This window comes from Dermacentor variabilis, chromosome 9 (genome assembly GCF_050947875.1).
Source record: "Dermacentor variabilis isolate Ectoservices chromosome 9, ASM5094787v1, whole genome shotgun sequence".
Taxonomy (NCBI): domain Eukaryota; kingdom Metazoa; phylum Arthropoda; class Arachnida; order Ixodida; family Ixodidae; genus Dermacentor; species Dermacentor variabilis.
The window spans coordinates 54,693,619-54,715,349 of record NC_134576.1 but is presented as its reverse complement, the minus strand read 5'-3'; the positions used below and the strand labels follow the sequence as shown (position 1 = coordinate 54,715,349).

Genomic DNA, 21,731 nt, shown 5'->3' with positions numbered 1-21,731 from the left:
TACGTCTTAATTTGTGTTGTCCTAGCACTAGACACGCTAAGAAAACGTTGTTCGCGGAGTAGGTATACGCGTGAATGCGAATGAATTCTTGTTCACAGCAACGGCAACAGTCGGAGACAATGTTTATCTATCTTCTCCGACTTCGCATGGGAGGCTACCGCTTAGCGGTGAACCACACCACCAGAATCTCCCAAGCCATTCCGAGCGTTTAGAATATATTTTCCATGCTGTTCTTGCTCTTTCGTTGTACGAGTAAATGCTGGGTCAAGGAAAAAATAAATTCTAATTCTTTCTCGCTAAAACCTTATTTTGCCACAGTATAATGGTATCAAGATGTACACGCCTGAGCAAAAGTATACGGATCAGGGATTGCATGACAAAAGTCAATTTCTCCTCTGTCTGCGAATGCAACTTAAAATGAAAGACTGCAGTCTAAACTTGGCATTACGAATTGTCTAGCGCACTTGTCAGTTTCCCTTTAGGTGTGTTAATTACGACGAAATTCAGTGTTTTCGGTAACCCTGTGGTCCGTATACTGTTGCTCATGGGTGTACCATCACATTTGCGACGACGTTCATGTTTCAACATAAAACCAGAGGCACAAGGGCACACGTCGAGCGGATCTGCAAAGAAATTAGCCAACTTAAATACAGTAGATGAAGCAGTTGCGCTTTGTCTGTACGTGTCCTTGTTCCCTTCGCAATTTTTTTTTTGCCGGCGTAAGACTCAGGGCAACGTAATCGTGGGCGTAATCATAACCAACTTAAGCCCGCACTACGTTGAAAGAAAGTGCCACAAGTGATGCCCAATCGAAACTTCAGCGACGGTTCCCTCAGAGTAAACTAAACCAATTTCGAAGTTCATACTTTTATGCACTGGAAGCGTCGAAAGGGATTGCAGGAACCGGAAACGCGTCACGGTCGCCATGCACGTTTTGAACACCGTCTGTTTCAAGGCGAGAGCCTTGAGAAAGGCAAATCAACATGTCGGAACGTCGGCTCCCGCTTTTACCATGTTCTCGTTTTACTCATCGACCTGCATACACTTACGTTGTTGTGACTATGGTAAGATGTCGGCGGTGCTTCGCTTTCGGGACACCATCTCCACTCAAACAATCTCATTTCGGAACCTCCTCGGTCCTAACGACCACTTTCGTCTAGTTAGAGAACGGTATGCGGCAGATGGGAGCAGTGGGGAGGAGGGTCTGCGGGGCAAGGGGTTCCCGTTGTTCGGCGTTGCGTGACAAGATTGGGTCGGGCGCGGCGCGCACGTTCACCACACGCTCGCCTATGCACAACGACCTTCGTTCAATGCCGCCTGCGCGAGACGAGCGTGCGTAGCCGCGCTGGTAGGGGCAGCGTATCCGTGACGCAGCCCCGTGGAATACGCGCGCGCTATATATGCTGTAGGTCTAAACCGGGGCGCGACGCTGATTCACACCATTGTGCGACCGCCGCTCTTCCTACGGCCACGCACGCCGGTATCGTGCAGGCACCGCACGCGAGGATGACGTACGTTTTTTTTTTCTTCCTTTCTTTTCGGTCTCAGAGTTGATTCATCGGCTGCTCATTGACTGCATGATATAGAGCACGCATGTGTTCGTGCCGGTTGAGCAGGTTGAGCCTGTGCCGCAGGCTGGCTAATTAGCGACTTCAGCGAATGTTTCGGATCGCCGACGAAGAAAGAATGGGCGCTCGTTGTAAACTGCGTGTGTAGAAACCTTTTAAAGGTTTATTCGGCTGTTTCACGGTCTTTCGTGTTTCGTTGACTTTTTAGCCACAGGACAGCGCACATGTGACGAATGATTTTCGCTATTTCTGCAGATGTGTTGGTGACCGGTTCTGTTCCCTGAAGAATCACACAGTGAAACAACAAAAAACACCTAAATATCCTTGCTGACACAAATATGCGCATTCAAGCGCAGGATTCGTTTATTAAAGTGAATCTCTCTCTAGCTTCTTTCCGAAACCCTTCAAGGATAGAGGGGCTTTATTTTTTGCCGTGTTTTAGCGCGTCCTCTCGGTCGGTTTCTTGCCGAGTATAGACCCTATTAGTGCCGCAATTCGCTCTAGAGAAACGAGATGGCGCTTTTGCCGGCGCTCCGCACGTTTTCTCAGCCAAAGCGCGCGAATACGAAAGCATTACAGTTTCAGCCCTTCCATTGTGCGATCACCGGTCGGAAATGCAACTCGGTGTCCGCTTGCGCACGACGCTCCATTCATGCTGCAAAATGTGGAACGGTAGAGGGAAGACGTGTGCGGTAGCTGGGTGCAAATATAGTGAGTGGCTTATTAGGAAATGGAATGAATCTGTGTGACCAGGTCCACGGACCTCTGCTGCACAAGACTGCCCTGTGTTGCCGGTCACCCTTCACAATTTACGGCTTTTCTCGAGGATTAAAATAAAAAAAAAACACACTTCCGCTAGCGTTGTATCGCTAACTTCCAATTAAATGACTTCAACCCCGGAACGTCGGCAACAGCGTGTGCCGCTCGTTATACGGTGACAATGGGAGTATACCGCCGCTTCAAGGCATATCAAGTTTCTCGCATCGTTTTCTACACACATCCGCCTCAACTAACACGCAAAACATACATCTACTATATTGCCAACGCATCGAGAATAAGTGAAAGGGTGCAAGCTTGAGTCAATGCGCCGAAGCATGGGTGACGGCGACTGTGCCAACTATACACAAATGTTCGAAGCTGAACGTTTCGTGGCGACCCACAGAGTAAGCGAGTGACTAGCAATATTAGGTCTCTGCTACAAGTGTTACAAGTACAAAACAACTATGTTCCAAGTATTGTGCGCAGTAAGAACAAATATCGTCCAGCGGAGTGCACCTGCGAGTGACGAGGCAGAAAATAAACAATTCGATAGTGACCGCACCGATGAACCTTACTGAGTCAGAAACAGGACAAAACGCTGCATCGAAGTGTTTGCCAAATAAAGAACGAAAAGCGAAACACGCTGATCCCGATTTAATTCACAAGCGAAAAGCTTGGACAGCTTCGAATACATGTCTAGCCCCACTTTAGGCAGAAGCACCGCGTACGGTAACTCGCGCTGCCTGAATAAGGTGCAAAGAGCAGCGAAAGCCCTTGCATGTCCTCCGAAGCCATGGACAAAGCTTCGTGTCCTCCACCCAATAAACGCGTCTACGATATCCGCCGAAGGTTTGTTGAGCCGCACCGGCGTCATGCACACACATTGTAAACACGGATGCAAACGAAGGCAGCTGAGGCAAGCAATGGGCGCGTCACCACGTGATCGAACATGGTGACGCCCACGGGATTGCTTTGAAAAAGGGTTTATAAGTAGGCCGAGGTCGGCGTCTGTAGTAGTAAATTAGGTTGATCACGTGCATGGGGCCGTCGAAACGGGGCCGATCCCGGAGGCAGTCTAATCTACGGTCAAGCATGCCACATGGGTCTACCGTATAGTGGGCGCGTCCGCGTACCTACGGCTTGCAATACAGCTGCACGTATTCGCTGTGCAGCAAACGCGGCGTTACCTGCGAACTGCCTCTAAATCAGATAACGCAAGACTTCTGCGATGGGAGACAAATGTAACAAATTCTTCGCGCTTACTTTGAAATAAAACAACATTCCATCATTACGTGCATTTTTGCATAGCATTTAATTGTAGCTTTTCATATATTCTTCGCTTATCGTTGATTCAAATTGCCTTGCATCTGCGGGAAATTTTTTTTTTTCCTCATGTGATTCTTAAGAATAGCGAGCTTGTCTCGAAATGATCTATTTTATTTATTTATTTATTTTCGTGCTTCGTCATTGGTTTAGACATTCACATCGCCGTTATCTGATATGACAGCGAATGATATGACAATCAGAACGGAAAAAGGGATGGATGGTTACAAAACCCTATATGTACTAAATGGAGTATTATTTTTTCAGCAGAACACTATCCGCGCAGCAAATAACATAACGTTCTACGATTATGAGTGCTTAGCCACTTGAGTTAACACAATTCACTAATTAACTTCTTATGCTTTTACTACAGCGCCCAAGTTCTATTGCGGAACTGAAGCCAGTCAGCGCATGCCTATTTAGCAGGAGGCCTTTTTTCCTACCACACACGGTCGAGATATTGGTCCACAAAATCTGCCGTGAAATGCGTACATGCTTCACATAGGTTTGAGTGACAATGCGTCATCAAGAAAAAAGCTCTGTTAAAAATAAATATAGGTTGCCCAGGGGCGCTATAACGTAAAACTATTCCAAACTTTTCTATTCCAATTCTGCTATCAGCCCTCCACGATTGGTCAAAAACTTTTTTCGACCACCCCCACTTCACCTGTCTGTCACGCGACGTCACGAAAACCGCGATACTTCCCCATCTGATATGATGTGTACACACTGATTATGCATGATTTGACAGAAAAAAGAAAAAAATTACCGACGATTACGTTACTTCCTAATGCGAAATTTGAGCGCAGCAAATAAGCTGTTTCACCTTTTCGATAGATTGAGGCAAAGAAATCGAGCAACACATGTATGCGCTATCACAGAATTTCTTTTTATTTTTCACACGTATTCCTTTAACAAAGACTCCACTAGGTAAGCTTCTGCTTCGGCGGCACGCACCTCTGGATTCTGACGGCGACGGCGCTGGGCCTCTGCTCTGGCAGCTCGTTTAGCAGCAGCAGCAGCAGCAGCAGACGGAGGACTTCCATCGGTCGTCTCGCTCATGGCTCAGAAAGAACTGGCAGATAATTTCGCAGTGGCGAACGGCAGCGGCAATTTCGGCTCGGGCGGTGCACATATACAGATCCGCCGCCACCGATCTGGCTCTCTGATTGCCACCGCACAGGGCGAACGGCAGCGGCAATTTCGGCTCGGGCGGTGCACATATACAGATCCGCCGCCACCGATCTGGCTCTCTGATTGCCACCGCACAGGGGTTGCATTGGAGGAGGAGCGAAGAAAGGAATTAAGTTCGAGCCGGCGCTTTGACAACCGGAGACTCGCAGGAAGAGGGGGGAGGGGGGCGGCGTGTACACCCAGCGGCAAACGATGGGGGCAGAAGCGCGCGCAGCAAGCGGACAACACGATAAAGGGAGGAGGGAAGAGATAGCAGCGACTGACTGATGCCGCTGACGCCGATAGTGAGTCAACCCCAGCTGCGGAGTTGGTTTCAGGGACAACGAATAACCGGCGCGTCGGCAACTGAAGAGCACCCTATCCGCCACACAAGAACAGGGGGGGGGGACCCTTTCCTCCTCTTTCTGCATGGCGGCGACGGTGTTCTATGCAGTCACGTTATCTTGACTCTCTAGCGGCGTCAGCGGCATCCAGCGGTATCAGTCGGTCGCTGCTAGCGCTGGGGGGATGAAAGGGGGGCGGAGCTGGTTACGAGGCCGACGACAACGCCGACGACGACGCGAAACCCAGGAACGGACGCCAAAGAGCTGCGCTCTAAAAGAGTTATTTCTGATTCGACCCCTTTTCGCCATTAGCCCTCGGCTATTGCTAAAGAGTTTTCGGGCTGCACCCACTTCACCTGCCTGTCACCCGACGTCACAAAACCGCACAAGCTCACCGCGTCAAAGTAACGTGTACGCGATAAAGATGCATTAATATGCTGAACAAAACTGAATTTTCTTCGGAATAGCCGCAGGCTGCCCCGTTTCGAAAGGAACAAAAGATGGCTGCCGCCAATCGCTGAGACGCTGGCTACTCGCACTTGCCGGAGAGCATGGGTGTCTGCGTATAATAAATCTTCTTGCGTGGCCCTGTCACGTTTTCGAACACTTTCGGCACGTTTACGACCTCATTCTGCCAACTCCTTTTTGCTGAGGGTCAGTTTTAGCGTCATTCTTAAGCTTCCGTTGCATGTCGCCGCGATTTTCGACCAGCCACCACAAGCTAAGTAAAGGAAAGCCGACCAATCGCAGACGCCGGCACCACCCTCTTCATCTGGTTATCGATTTTCAGTGCACTGGCTCTGCCCCAGCAAATCCCTCTCCACTTGAGCGTTCTCCTCGCCTCTTGTCAGCCGATTAGATACGACAAGCCGCTCAGTGTAGGCAATGTTATTCGTTTTTCAAGCAAACAAAAGTGACCTCCCATGAACGAGGAGAGCGTTTGATTGGTCTGTTCAGACAACCCTGCGGGTGACCGCCTGGTGCTTGAGTCGTTGGTTACGCAAATTTGGCGTCAGGAGATTGGAATAGAAACATATTGGAATGGTTTTACGTTTTAGGGCCCAGCAATGCACGTCGCCGGAAGTTTGCAGCCGCACACATTGAAAATGTAATTAGAGCGTGCCTCTTGTGAGACTATTCGAAGACTACAAATAAAAAATCCTAGAACTTGACAACTCAACGCAACTCAAGGGTAGTGAGAGACACCGAAGTGCAGGGGAGGGGAAAGGTGGCTTTTTCAACCATTGCAGTTTCAGTAATTGCACCGGGGACCACATGATTGAATTCCTTACAGAAATGCCCCAATTAGATTCTTTAAAATAAAGCTGTTATATTTAGAAATATCAAGTTCTTTTAGTTAAGCTGACATCTTTGTGTACGCCAGTAAAGTGTTCAATGTGTGTAAGTGTACCTTGTGCACTATGCGTGTCACTCGCGTGAGCACTGGTGTACTTCAAGACCTGTCCTTTAGGAACGCCAACAGACTAGCCCAACTCGACATACTATTGCGGATGCGCATCGCTGCGGAAATGTCACATTGTGGGCGTTCCGCACCATTATACGCACCATCTCGCGCTATTCACGAATGTTTTTTTTTCCTTTTTTTTAGAGCTGCTTTCAGAGAACAGTATACTTTCTAACCATCGTCAACAGCAAATAGAACTAAATGTTATGATTGGTTACGGATATAACATTTCGCACAACATAAAACAGAATGCTGCTCGCTATTAACATGCAGGTTTCATTATTTGCACGAACTTTATCTGCCACCCTATAGAAAATTGCCGATACTGTGTGCACTGCCAAGCGAAAATGCAACATTGAGGAAAATAACAAGTCCATGACTCTACTCACGGTGTTGACATTCCGGATGACAGCGTCATGCGGTAACTTGAGAAACACAAGGGCCCAACGGGTATCAGTACGCATGGTTGAGCTTTCCCATTCGACCATGTGCAGGCGTCATGCGCGAAACCTAGAGCAAGTCATCAGACGTCTCATTCGGGAAACATCGGTTCCTGCGACATAGGTGATTTCTAGGTGGCAACGGCGGCTCCGTCGGAGTAGCAAAAAACCAATCTCGAAGGCAGTGGTTCGGTGTACTGCAATAGCCGGAAGCAATTGCAGGAACTTGAATGACATCACAGTTTTGGACACCACCTATTGTACAAGCTAAATAGCATTGTGCCTGTTCATTCCTTGGTAAATAGCCGGAAACACAGAGCGCAGACTCCACCTTCTCTTGCCGTGTGCAGCAAGAGAAGGTGGAGACACCCTGACCGTGGCCTCCGGTGGCCACGGTCAGGGTTAGCACTCATACTCTGAACTGCTCAACTCAACTTCCACGCATCACGATAAAACCGAGATTCGCGAGCTCGGCGCTCTCCTCACCGCTGCGGAATATCTTGGAAAAGAACGACCTCGCAAGAATGGGCAATATTATGCGACTCTGAGGCAGCCCTTCGAAGCGTGCGGAGAAAGACAAGCGAACTCTTCTAGAATACCTGAAACTTGGGCGCGCGTTCTGTGCATGCGCATAATTTGAAATCTCGTCTTCTTACTCTCTTGCTCTCTACCTCCGCTCCCTTCCTTTCTACTCTTTCAGTGTATTCTCACAATACGTGTATACAGAGATATGGTACTCTGTAGCGTCTCCTTACTGTCGTGCCTCCGCAAAAAAAAAAAAAAAAAAAAAAGAAAATAAGTGATCTCGAGTGTACCAAGATAGTATACTGTGCCAAGTGTGTGCTAATTGATCTCTCTGCAGTGTTCTTGAGTTCCTTTCTTCGCGCATCTGTTAGGTTTGGTTGGCAGCAGGTTCAAGAAAGAAAATTTCTGGTTTTCGGTGAGAAAGCAGTCAAGCACGAGTCGTAAGCGGTCGTGCACACTATGTAGCTACAATCCTTGTTATAGAAACATATCAGAAGTTGCTCCTTAGATCACGCAATTTGGAGGCACCGGAATACGGTGGCAATTTGTTTTCTTTTTTTGGGGGGTGAAGGACATGTGTGGTGAACATTTCTTTGGTGAATGACATCCGGGCTTCACTTCTAAACAAACACATAGTATGGTAGTCTAACTATAGTCTATGAATCATTCAGAAGCGAAAACTTTGGGATTTGTCCTTTATATTGCTGCATTATTTTCATCGTGCCAAAAGCCTCCATTGGCGCTCTCAACGAAGCAGAACTTGCTTGTTGTTCAGGTCGGCGGTGTGTATTTCACGGCGGTAATTGATACTGGAGACCAGGTGCCCATAAATGAGTGCAAACCTCCGTCGTCGACTGAAAAGCCCTCGCGCCTGCTACTACACTTTGTAGGGCGGCTGCAGTAAAAAGCTGACATCGTGGTGTTGTAACGCAGCCTGCGTGAAAGCTAGCACTGAAAGGGACCGAGAAAGCAGTCTCCGACTGCGCTCGAACGAAGCAAGGCTGCGAGTCAGCGAATAGATGAAACAATATCATATACACGGTCTCACGTGGTGAAAAACAGCGCGAACAGAAGATGCAGTAAGTTCCCCTTTTCCCTCTTCCTGCGTGTACCATGCACAGCATGAATGATTGATGGACAAATGGCAATAAGTCCAATCTTTCGCACAGCCTCAGTTTTCCTGATCGAGCGTATGCATGCGCGCGTTCGCAGGCAACCGGATGAACTGCACGTGCGGCTCGCTGGAGTGGCTGCTTCGCATGCAGCCGTACTACCGGCGCTTCGTCAAGGGCTTCGTGTGCGCCGAGACGCACAAGACGCTCGAGCACATGACCACGTGGGACCTGGACTGCGCGCACGGGGCTCAACAGGACGACGAGCAGAGGCCGTACCTGGGGCGGGCCTGATCGACGCTGCGGCTTGCGCGACTGCCTCGCAGCTCGCCGACACGGCAGTCCGTAGACTGTCCGTAAACGCAGCACTACCGTTTGCGGAGTGCCGGACTACGGCTGCGAGAACGCTGGTAGCGACATATTGCGACGCAGAGTTCAACCAGAGAGTGCAGAAAGCCGCTGACTAACGATATCGCACTTTACTGCTGGTGTAAAGCCGTTGGCCGCTACGTTATCGTTAGCGTGAAGTCCTTTTATGATTCGCCTTCGACGAGAACGCTCACGCAATACAGAAATATCTCAAACGCGCTGTAGTTGGACAAAGCGCCACCAGATGTCGCTACCAGCTCTGCTACTGGGGTTAGATGGCTACGGTAACCCAATAACCCGTAACCGGTTACAAGTTCAGAAAAAAAAAAAAGAGCTACAAAGCTGTGCTTTTCTGCTGGTGTAGGAAACGAGTGCTCGATCTGCTGCAGTTAATGGTTCAATCGAGTTAGTAAGCGCAGCCCGAATTCAACGAGTGCTGGCATATCTTCCGGTACTCCCTTCGCGTCGCAGAAATATGAATCGTGATTCAGTGCATTTGTGGTCATCTAGACGCCGAGAAAACTCCGGGAGGGACACGTGCGTCCTACTGGTGTTTAAAGGGACACTAAAGGTTAATATAAAGTCAGCGTGGACTGTTGAAATACCATCCAAGAAACCTCGAAACGCTTGTTTTATGCGAAGAAGAGACTTATTTTAAGAGAAAATACGTTCTGAAGCGTCAGCGTACCCCTAGCGCAGTTCAAATCGCCCGCCTTCCGATCGAGGAGTGGTGACGTCATGGTCTCATAGTCACGTTGCCACGGAGGAAGGAAACTAAGGAGAGGCCCTACCCCCTCCGCGCGCTAGGAGAAAAGTGTGGCGGAAATGACGTATAGGTTCTCTTTTTTTTTGCTGCTTTTTTATTTTTTTTGCTGCATGGCCACGCCTTTTGGGCCACAACGGCGGCGTTGTTCTGATTTTTTGAGCGCTCACACGTGTTGCTCTGGTAGGTTTCGTGCCGTGGCAAAGACGCTGTGTGGGCGGGTTTGCGTTAGTCACCGTGTCTTGTTGCACTGTGTTACCTGCACCGTGCTCTGCCGGATGGTGCGCGAGCGCACGCGCTCCGCGCGCGGAACCACGCGCAGCGCGGCGTGGTTTCGCGAAAGATGTAAACAAGAGAGGAGGGTGGCACAAAAGGCGGAGCATCGCCATGAGCAATGCCAACTTCCGGCTTCACTTTTGCTTCACAAAGAGTGACGTCAGGGCCTCTCCTTAGTTTCCTTCCTCCGTGTCACGTTGCACAGTCGGTGAGTAAAACGGCGCCCCCAGACGGCAGTACGGCTTTTCTGCGCAAAACGCAAACGCGCGGCCAGGAACAGTGCCAAGACAGAGCCGACAGCAGCGCGAAAGCGGAACTATGGAGTTAATTTCCTTTCCCTTTGTCCTCTCGTAGCTTCAACGGTAGTCAAGGAGGGAAGGTGTTGAAGGTCCGAAGTCGGCGCCCCTCGATGATTTGAGTGCACGGTGGCAGCGCGAAGCAAGAGCCGTTGTCCGACGAAGTGACGTTTTATTCAAACGCCGAAGCGTCTGTTCGAGTCCAAGCCCGAAGCTCCGCTCTCCCCCCACACAACCAAACATGACTTTTAAGCCCTCAGTTGTACAAAGGATTCGCAAACCAGCCAATCACACATTCGAGTTCACATCATTGTAACCAATAGCACAACCACCTTCGTGCCGCACACAGCATTGGTGGAAAGAGTGGCACTCTTTGGAACACGCCAGGGGATAGGATTTCTCAAACACACGTGCCACGTCCCTCTCCCCTACGTTGGGCTGCGAGTATCGGCTCCTGATGTCTTCCCTCTTTTCACCTGCAAACGGCCGCCATGCAAGCTGCCGAGAATGTTCCGTGAAATCGCGGATTATTAACTGCATATCCGCCGGGCAGCGGACTACCCTGCCAGTACTGAGAAATCTGTCTCCCGTGCAGCTGTGTGCCGGTTCGCTTGAAATACAAACACCATAATTGAGACCCGATGGCAATCGCACACAAAAGCATTCCTCGGCCGTAGCCGGCTAAGTGGTAGAGCTACCGCCATTTCCACGGGAATCCTTAGCAGGCGCACGCAAATGCAAAACATCAAACCGGCTGGGCAGCGTCGCGTCGCTCAATTTCCGTGACCGAGACGGTCGACGGGACATTTGGGGAGCGCATGGGCATTAGTGGTGGCGGTGACCTCAAGCGCCCACTACTTTCATCTTCACGCACGTCTCCCCGAACGCTCCCCTTCAGATCGGGCCTTCTACCCTTTTGTTCCGAGCGGGGGTGCAGTTCTAGTGCCTTTTCTACGGTGCAGCTACTAATCCACTTTCTCTTCACGCGCGAGTGTTGCCCGCGTCCCCTCTTCGCGGAACCCATATGCGTGCCTCATTTCCGGTTATTGGCAGATACAGCAGGTGTGGGCTCGTCCTACGCTTTGCTATAGTCGCCTAAACTGGGCCACCAAAATAACAGCGAGGTCAAGTCCATAATCTCAAAGTGACTTATGGTGGCTAGCGGAAGGGAAAGCGTGCGACGATAAACTGGTTCTTTATTTTATGACGCCAACTTTGATGCTCGTTGCAATGGACGACCCTAACAACGACACATTGGCTCGCGATGCTGGGTTCGACTTCAGCGATTTAAGCACCGATGAACGTGACCTGCTGCTGAGGGCTCGCGCTACCGGCGTCGTTGCGTACTACTACGACGGCAACTGTATGTCATGGCTGTACATATTCACACATTTGTAGCTTTTCCTTTGTGAAAACTAAATGCCACACTCACCGCCCCGGGGAGTCTTCGACCTGCAGTTGTTCTTCGCTTCGGAGAATGCAGGCAAGACCGACGGAACAGCGCTACGGAAAAGCATTGGTTTGAAAGGCACTCCACACGACTTGAGTAAGTCGCCGTTGAAATCGTAATCCTCTGGGCGAAAGTGCAGCGAGCACACTACGCGATTTTTCGGCTCTTTGCCAACGCGCTGTGGCAGAGGTACGGCACTTAACCACTTCGAACGGAGAGGTTTACTCGTTGGCACGCAGTGATAAGTAAAGTTGAATTCACCGTTGCAATTGCCCTTGGACAAGTTCCGCGGACCGTTAGCGCATCCCACGACATCACATGGACGTACCATTCTCGCTGCTTGTTCCGAATGCAAGTTTCGCGAGCCAGCAGAAGCAGCGCAGCACGACACAATAGCGAAACAACTGAAACTCCAAAGCGCGCGCGGAGCAGAGTCGAGCGAGAACGAAATCTTTCGACCACGCATACTACTGAAGGGTAACATCAAAACGTTATTTTTTCTTAGAATCGAACAGAAAGAGACAAGTAGCATTTTCTTCCGTCTTATAACCTAATGAAATGATATTTTTAATACGAGTAATTGAGTACTAGCCACATAAACGTCGCTGGGGGGTCTCAAATCATGGCATGCATTTACCTCAACTTCTCGGTTACTAAAGCTCTGTTCGCGATTATACTGACGCCTTCGGCGTTCTAGAGCATTGCTTTATCACTTTAACTTGACTTCATAGTAACCTTTAGTGTCCCTTTAACGCGGCTCGGCCTACGAGCTGCGCGCGACCGTCCGGACAACGTACGCTGTTGCTATGATGAGGACCACAGCACTGCTTTCTTCACTCTTAAACTGTAACATTCCACCCGCCTCACAACAGTGAACACGCGCACAATGGTCTATCTTGTAAATTTTGAACTGCCGATAACTAACAAAAAACTTTTGCCGGCGCCAATTCTTGAAAGTACTGGAAGTGCTTTTCTTTATTTTTTCAGAGGCTGTTTCATTCCTAGCAGTTTCGTTCCACCACTCGCCAAAAAGAAAGAGAAAATAATTCTAGGAGTGTGAAATTCATTATAGTTGACAGCAAGCAGGAAGCAGCGAAGGCACTGCCGTTGTCTTCTTCTAAAAAAAAAATACTACAAGAAAAAATAAATAATAAAACAAATTCTGTATGCAGGAGTAGACCTCTCGGTACACTTGGCCTGCGTTGCGGCTGCTCCTGCATTCTGAGGCCTGCATCATCATTGTTATCATAACCGTAATACCATACTCATCGCCATAATTCAGCCTACTTCAGGTCTACTTGCAGGGCGAAAGCCCGATCCTTCATTAACAGGGCTCCGTTCACTGCATAGGATGAAGGCGGCAAGTGTTCTCAAGTTTCCTATTACTCTGTCTAATTCATTTCTGGCGTCAATTTCATTTCTTTTCACTGGCGTCCGATTTGCTACCTTAACACACCTGATGTCCGTTGTAGATGGTAACTATCCTAATCCATATATATCTCCCAATCTAAGCTAGAACAGGCTGCACCTGGCTTTGCATTCTAGTTCGCACCACCCTATTCCTACTTGATAAGACAGATATATTTCTGCGCCAACGCCTGTATTTATGTTAAAACACACGTAAGACGCCGAAATGCTCCCATTAGACGACCGCTGAATCGATTGAAATAAAATATGTTGCATTTATGAAAGAAAGCCCACTTTTAGCGATTCTAGCAAGCACAGTTTATAGTAAGATCTCTCTCTCTCTCTCTCTATATATATATATATATATATATATATATGTGTGTGTGTGTGTGTGTGTGTGTGTGTGCAAATCCGCAACTATGCACAAAAAAGATAGCACAGTTCCGTGAACTGCACCTTCTATAGAACATCTAATGAGGACAAAAGTGATACTAGAGGTTGCAGTTTATGTAAGATTGTTACAATGGTTACCAGTGTGTTGCAAATGCTCCGCTCACGAATTAGTGGTGTATTTTAGTCTAATGTATACATTTCTCGTTATGTACATTTTGCGAAATAGTCGTGTGGCACCTTTATTACCGAGTTTGAGTTGCAAGCTTGATACTTATACGAAAACTAAAGCTTTCATCAACTTCCGCGAAAAAAATGACGCCTGGCTTAAATAAAAGATCTTGTTGATAAATTCTGTGAATTCAAACGTTTTCTCTTTTTCCGTAAGTGTTACAGATATCTTCAAAGACGGCCGATGAAGTGTATCCTCAGCGAAATGATCGATCTATTACCACGTACTTTGATGAGCTGCCGGTACCAAGCTTCCTCATTATTCTGAGTTACATTGCTTGCTGCACAATCGGTTGCTTTAATTATTGTTTTTTTCTTTCTTTCTTATTCTTACAGTATCGTCTTCGTATGTTCTAAAGTATCAATATCTGGTTGCCTCAAAATCCAACTTACCGACATAAAAGTAGGTTCGCAATATTCGCGAGTGACACTGATGAGTGTTACGATGATTTAGGAAGAGAAGAGCCAACACGTGAAAGTTACATGGGGCGCATTCGCCAGCCAACTTTGCTGGGTCAAAATGTTGTCGCCGAGCCAATCATAAGCAGCAGGGGTATAGCCTCGCAGTACAAGTCGTGCAGTGCAACAAACAAGCACAAAAGCGAGCACCTCGCAAGTAATTCCTTATTCACACCACGTAAGTAAAAGAAAAAAAAGTTTCGCCGCTGCCAAACGATACAAGTACAGGACGCGCATTTATTTTTACAGCGAAGCTGTGTACCTGACGGACCTGTATGAATGAGCCGTATGCGTGGTCCCGTAGGTTGGGGGGAGGGGGTTATCCGGGCTGGCTAACGTCCGTAAAGTGAACAAAAAAGATAACGAACGATAGTACTGTGCGGAAGAATGAAGGGACACGTGATTTCACCACGTGCCGCACCTGCGCAGTGGGCGAGTGTACCCACGCTTGCAGTCGTTGCTGCCGGCTGCGTCTGCTGTCGTCTGCCCTCAATGCAACGGCGCGGCAGTTGTGGCGGGAATGCGTGGGGATATGCGCCGCGGTAGCCGCCACTGTAAGAACCGGATTGCGCATTGCAGAGCTAGACCATTGACAACAGTTGCAACTCTGACAAAAATGGGGAAAAGTGGGAAGACCACGCCTTGTGCGCACGGTCGAAGAAGAAGCCGAGTACGAGGAGACTCATCGACAGCAGAGACGCGACTGTAACCAACGACAACGTACCCGCGAGATAGCGGAGAATGCGGCCATGCGACTTTGTCTCCGAAAAACGTCAGCGATAGCAGATGCGATAGTCTAATCGTCGAGCGCAGGCGACCGATGAAGATCGGGCACTGGAGGCCGCTGCTCGTAAGCGTCAGGCTAAGCCGTTCGAGTCTGCACCCAAGCGGCAGAAGCGGGAGCTGCCACCTTCTTCGAGTTTCAGCGGGGCGAATTCCAAATTCAAGAGAATGTTTCTGGACGCGTAGTTTAGCCGTAGTTGCGCGGTCTGCGATAGACAGTTTTGCTGGCTAATATGCCACCACTGGAAGAATTCGGCCCGATTTCTTTTTTTTTTTTTTTTTTTTTTTTTTGCAGCGGAGCGGTATGTTTGCCCTCCCACAGATTTTTCAAAACTCCCGCGCCCTCCAAGAGGAGGCAATGCAAGCCAGCAAGCATGTCCTGACCGAGAAGGTTATATGCTAAATGTTCTGGTGTCGGGGTGGCTCCAAGGTGCAGAAACTCCCTGTACCTGCTTTGGGGATACTCGGTCTCATGCCGATACGCGGCGACAGCTCCATGGACTTCCACCACTGGCAGTTGCCGGATATCCAACTGAATATAATTCACAAACAAAACAATGTCTCCATGACGTCAGTGGTGAGGTAAGAAGATAGAGGGAGAGGGTGCGCTGCCGGGAGGAGGAGGCTTGCGGCGAATAGCTCCTTTCGCACTTCGCATGCAAGTGGGCTGTGTTCATGCTCTCCGCGGCCGGTCAAATGGCGGACCAGAATCGCTGAAGTGTGCCGTATTTACGAAGCACTTTCTTTTCTGCCGCGTTTACCTTGGAAGCTTCCATTCATTTTTTAAAGCACTGAGATAGCGCTCGTACACACCGGTGTCAAGCAATTATAATGAAAAATATTTATATAGCAAACCGTCGTAAATTACCAATATTCTCAGGTAATATACTACATTTCGTCATATCGTGAAAGCAGTCGCTCTCAAATTCCTAACTTGTGGTTAAGTTTAGGGCTACAGTTCCGCTAGTCCACATATCTAGTGGGGGTAGTATAAAGAAAATAACTTCCTGGCACCATCAATCGTTCATTTTGTTCATGTGTTGTCAAGAGGATCCACTGAAGCTGTCCGATTTCTCAGTCAGCCCAAACTCAACACAAGTAAAAGTTCAATGTTTTTGTTTTTATTCATACATTGCGCACTTGAAAAAGACTGATCTCCACGCAGCGCGAAAGTTTCGGTCAGCAAAAGCAACTTTCACTCACAACTGAAATTTGTACATAATAAGCTAACATAGATTGTAGAAGATCCAAACCAATGAGAAAATTAACCATCACGGATTAGTCTGACGGAACTTGACTATCACGTATGCCATGACGGCGACACATTTTGTGGCTTACAGAAAGAAGGTAGAGTACACTACAAGTATTTCATTGGCAGTATGAGATGTAAGGTCCCACGGAATTTCAAACTGGCTTCATGCATCTGCATGGACAGGAAGAAGCCTATAATAGTTCTCACTATTTGAACTATATGCCGAATTAGCGAGTATATTTCTATAGCGCTGATAAGCGCATATAATCAGCTTGTCGTCATACTTTGCGTCATATATATATATATATGTACAGAAACGCACGGCGAGTATTAGGACACTGCATTGAAACAACAGCAACGCAAGGAACCAGCTATTCATAAAAAACTTCATCGCAAGGAAGAGTACCAGTTCTTACTTAATTCGCATTAAGTACTCTGTACTTGTATTACTGGTATAATTAAATATATTTTGCCCGCAAATAAAAAAAATTGCGCCTCACCTATAATACGGGTGCTCAAAAATTCGCACGCACCGAAGCTGAGCCTAAGGCAAGGTAAGTGAGCGTATGGTGCAGTCTACGCTCCAAAAATAAGATAATATAGATAGCTTCAACCTTCTTCAGTACGATATCTTAGTAATGGTGCATCAAAACGCAACAAAGAATTAAGTGCGTGCATCCTTTTGCCGTCATTGCTCCTGAAATTTGAAAAAATAAAAAAAAGCATCATGACGGCTGTGTCTTTTTTTCTTTACTTTAGCCTTGGCTGTGTGCGCCGACAAAGTAAAGAGTGCACAAAATGTACAGCCCAAACAAACGTGCACTCAAGCCCTTCAGCACAAGTATTTCACCAACAGCAGCTGGGCTGCCCTCATTACGAGTAGGTCGAGTGACACTGCTCCTCTGTCAGTCCACTCAGGTTTGCACAGAACTGGTTTACTTGTGCAAAATGAATACGTGCTCAGGAAATAAAGTGAATTACTTGTGCTTACCTGCTGTGATTAGGAAACCTGAAAAGCTTCGCAGAACTGGAATTACCGGTGTTAGAACAGCACAGAGACAAACAACATGTGATGCCCCCCGATTTGGCCATCTTCGTGTAATGCTTGGTTGATGTGGTTTCCTGCTTCTTCCGTTCGTTGCAAGCCTGATCAAGCTCCTCTCTCTTATCTTTCCCATCTTCATACATGAGACGACAACCGCAGCAGATGACTAAGCGCGATCGGACTTGTGATATGGCTGAGCGAGTGGCAAGGGTGAGCGGAAGCAAGCTCGACGGACGCAAGAAGATAACCACTTCCGGCGCTTCGCCCGATTTAAAATTCACAAAAAGATAAATAAATCCGAAATGGCGCTGCCGCAAACGCATGTGAAAGCTGTCGGCGAAAATCGCTCTGCGACGTGCGCGGCAGGACGATTTTTTTCGCCCCAATCGCGCCATGTGATACCCTATTAGTCGGGGTAGCAGAGCACGGAGTGTGCTGCCGCGCTGCTGTCGTAATGGTATTTAATGATTGTGGCATGATTTTCTACAGCATTGCAGCACCTCAGTAGGCCGTGATGAAATCGAGCGATGCTTTCGGTTGTACATATATCACCTTAAGAAGATGCCGGGAATAATATTTCATCAGGAAGTACACCTTTTTCTTTGTTTGCTTAAGGCCGCCTGTATGGTGTGCGTCTCCTTCGATTGGAAACCGCGGAGAAAATGCACGTACTTGATGTACTAGATTACTCTTGTCTCGATGTTCGATTTACGCCTTAAATACTCATTGGCGCGTAGCTGCGCGTGGTTGGACTGGCATTACCCCACTAGCCTGCAGCGCGTTCGAGTCGTGCTCAAATGTGCGCGCGGTCTGATTGCACTTACCACAATATGTCCGCTTGTAAAATGCCTTGAGCAGAAGGGCGCTTATTTATGGGGCATTATGTAGTAGGGGGAACTAGTAAGCAGCTGTGGATGCAATTTGAATTTCGAGTTCGTAAACATGCTTTAACGAATACCCCAGCTCCGTCGCGTGAAAAGTACAATGCCTTGTATCCGCATAAAAATGCATTATTTGCTTAAAAGCCACGCATCAACTACATTTATACTATTAAAACGACTAGATGTATTAACTTTACAAAGTACTGCTTTTTGTGCAGATACAAGGCTTCGCAGTTTTCACGTGACCGACCTGGGGTACTCGCAAATGTATGCTTGCCCATTGAAAGAGGCTGTTTATTAAAACGTTTTCATGCACACAAAAACAAATCGGCTATCATGTAGCACTGTAACTAAATTGTCTCATCGCAAGCAAAATATTTATGTAATGTAAACAAACATTTTCTGTGCACTTTTTTGATCGGAGAAACGAAAACACACTCGGCACCGGGCGCGGGATGAGTTTGGACCAGTGGCGCCTTCATGCGGCGGCACCACTAATGAATGACATGTGACGGCCGGACTCGGCAGGCTCTGCCGCCAGCTACGTTAATTTAATACGTTCCTCGTTCTTTTTTTTCTATTTTACGTTGCCGAAATACCACGTGAAAGCAAATATGATTAAACATTTGTTTTTTGGGTGCGCGAACAGTGAGTGTAGCAAGACTGAAGCTGCTTAGGTCATTCACTTCATTCGTTTTTTTATCGCGGCTTCACCAGATGGAGCTGCGGAAAGACTGGATACGCGCGGTCCGTAGGCAACGGTACGCGCGCAGTGCTGAGCAACCGAGATGTGATACTTGAAACGCATGGTCGCCGGCGCTTTCTGCACCGACTACATGCGCTGGGGACACCGGGCTGATGCATCATGGTATACAGTGAGAGCGAGAACCTTTGTGGCGCATTACGACGTCTTCCATCGTGACTGAAAGACGGTGGCAGCCGCGAGGTCCAAATATTGCGTTTCAGTCGCTAAGAACTGTGCATTTCCGACGCTGCTTTGCTATGGTCTAGTAGTTCTAACATTATTAAAGGAGCCGGTCATACTCAAGAGCTTCGTGTCCCATGGTTATTGCTTGCCTTCGCCTCCGCAGTTGTAACGGCTCCGGAGCTTGGGCTACGAAGGCGAACACTCAGATTTGTAGTCGCCCCTTTGCCGTTTTATCAGTGCATCGGTCTTCCTTTTAGGGTGTATTTTCCTTCCTCGCACTTCCCAACTCTAGCTGCATCCGGTACATGACTGTTTGCACGTGCATCGACGGCGAACGCACTGGCATGTACACACTTAACGCCACCGGCGTCTCTCGTCGCGCTAAGCTGCGTGAACTGGACCATGACTGATGATTGGGCTAGTTTCTAAGACATTAAGAATGACGAAGCATTGCAAAGATAATTATAATTGTAATGGACAGAGAACGGGAACTTACCGACACACGTTCGATCGGCGAAGAAACTTACACGTGTGACACATGAAACAGCTCACAGAGCGTACGTTTTCTTTCTTTGTCCATAATTATAGAGCACAGCTCTCAGGCGCCCGTTCCTGCTTTGACCGTCGGCGTAACCAAGTGAACGAGCCCAGCGAAGGATGAAAGAACGAACGCGGAACGCAGCGGGGTATGAAAGACGGCGATAGCGAAGAGATTGCGAGGAAGAAAGCGGAGGAGGAGGTTATGGCGAAAGCGTGAGAAGGAAAGCGCAGTACGGCGCAAGACGGGCTCTGCGGCCACGACCGCTACGAGATGGCGCCAGAATAGCGCGCCGTCGTCTGTTCACCGATGGCATGTGGAGAGCGCGCCGAGCGATAGCATATATGGAAGCAAAGCGCTGCATGAGCGGAGGTTTGTCTGCAGCGGCTGCTGTGAATCGCGCACACGCCTCACCCACGCGCTGCCTCTCGCGATCTCTCGATTAGCGAAGCAGTCTCTCCGCACATGGCTCCGTTTGCAATGGGTTGCATGAGACATATTGTCCGCGCCAGCCAATATATCGTGAATTAAAAACCCGCACAGATTTCGCGGTAGGGAGTATCGTAATCTCCGGCGATCTTTCTTACTCCAGGAAGAAACGGCACAACCTGCGTCGAATCCGAAGGCGGCACAATATCTCGCATCATCTTCGTAGCGTTCAGCTACAGGAAAGGACTGGGGAACGAGAGCCGACCCTGAAGGCGGGGGTGCAGTTTAACACATTGTCCCATAGCGTTAGGTGCCAGGAGGCGAGAATGGGACAAACTTATACGTTCCCAATCGTGACATAAAGAAGAAAGTCATTGAAATTGCATTGGCCGAATGGACGCTATAGGGCACACGAATGCTCTAGCTCGTGCTGACGTGACGTATACGTGCCAGTCGTGTCAAAGAAGTGTAATACAGTCGAACGTCTTTACGACGAAATGCTTCGGGCGCCCAAACTCCTAGTCATCCAAGTTATACAAGTCATCATCATCATCATCATCATCAGCCTGGTTACGCCCACTGCAGGGCAAGTCACTACATTCTAAAGGTCGCGCAGCGTACAGCTTGCACAAAAACAGGGAGAGAGCTATTCATTCGTTATGCAGGTCATTCCGTTCTCCAAAACGGTTGTCTACTGTAGCATGCGTACGGTTCGAACATCGCGCTCCCTCCGTACTACTTAGCTGACGTACGTGCACTGTTATTAGATACAAGTAATACGCCCACAAGCCTACATGTTATCGCTCGTAACCACCGCAGTTACTCTGGCAATCTATTGTAATGGTCTGACAAATACTTTGTCATTGCATGGTTAACGAGAAGATCAGAAGAGTATTCGCGCACCGCTTCGCTAGCAGCGAAAGTCTTTTAGCAGTATCTTCCATGCAATACCATTAAAGAGCACAAACGGGATGTTGAAGGTCACATATATTTTGCAAGAACGCGCCTTTTTGAGAGTCGGAAAAAAAATTTGGATAATACCTCTTTCATAGGAATCAGTAGAACACGAAAGTGAAACGTGTCTTCACAGAAGCTGTTCCAAATGATTGCTTCGTGAACTCACGGACAGCTGCAGCGAAAGTCGCACGATCTGCGCGTCGGCGACCGCGTTGCAGGTTTGCTTGGAGAGCGGCGTCGAGTCGCTTCGGCGACGGTGCGAGCATTTTCGTCCGACGCTGTCAAAGAGCCCACGATGCGGCGGTTGTGCTCGGCCTACCGGTCCCCACGTGGGAGCGACCCGCAGCTCTGCCCTAGGGCAAAGCTACTCAGGACCTCGTAATTAAAGTGCTTTGTCTGTCTGTCTATCTGTCTGTCTGTCTGTCTGTCTGTCTGTCTGTCTGTCTGTCTGTCTGTCTGTCTGTCTGTCTGTCTGTCTGTCTGTCTGTCCGTCCGTCCGTCCGTCCGCCCGTAGTGTCTTGGACTGTCAGGCGCTCCGCTTCTGGAATGCGAGTGGCAAAGTTCGCAG

The 21,731-nt window shown here is 48.5% G+C and overlaps 1 protein-coding gene across 4 annotated transcripts in view; it reads left to right on the top strand.

Moving 5' to 3' along the window:
• Positions 1–14,048, top strand: part of LOC142592705 (uncharacterized) — a 56,621-nt gene extending 42,573 nt beyond the window's left edge. For all 4 annotated transcript variants that reach the window (XM_075704286.1, XM_075704287.1, XM_075704288.1 and 1 more), the window contains one exon: positions 8,810–14,048. In XM_075704286.1, coding sequence (XP_075560401.1) covers positions 8,810–9,003 — 194 coding nt within the window. In that variant the 3' untranslated portion in view covers positions 9,004–14,048. The remainder of the gene's footprint in view (positions 1–8,809) is intronic.
• Positions 14,049–21,731: the final 7,683 nt, after the last annotated feature.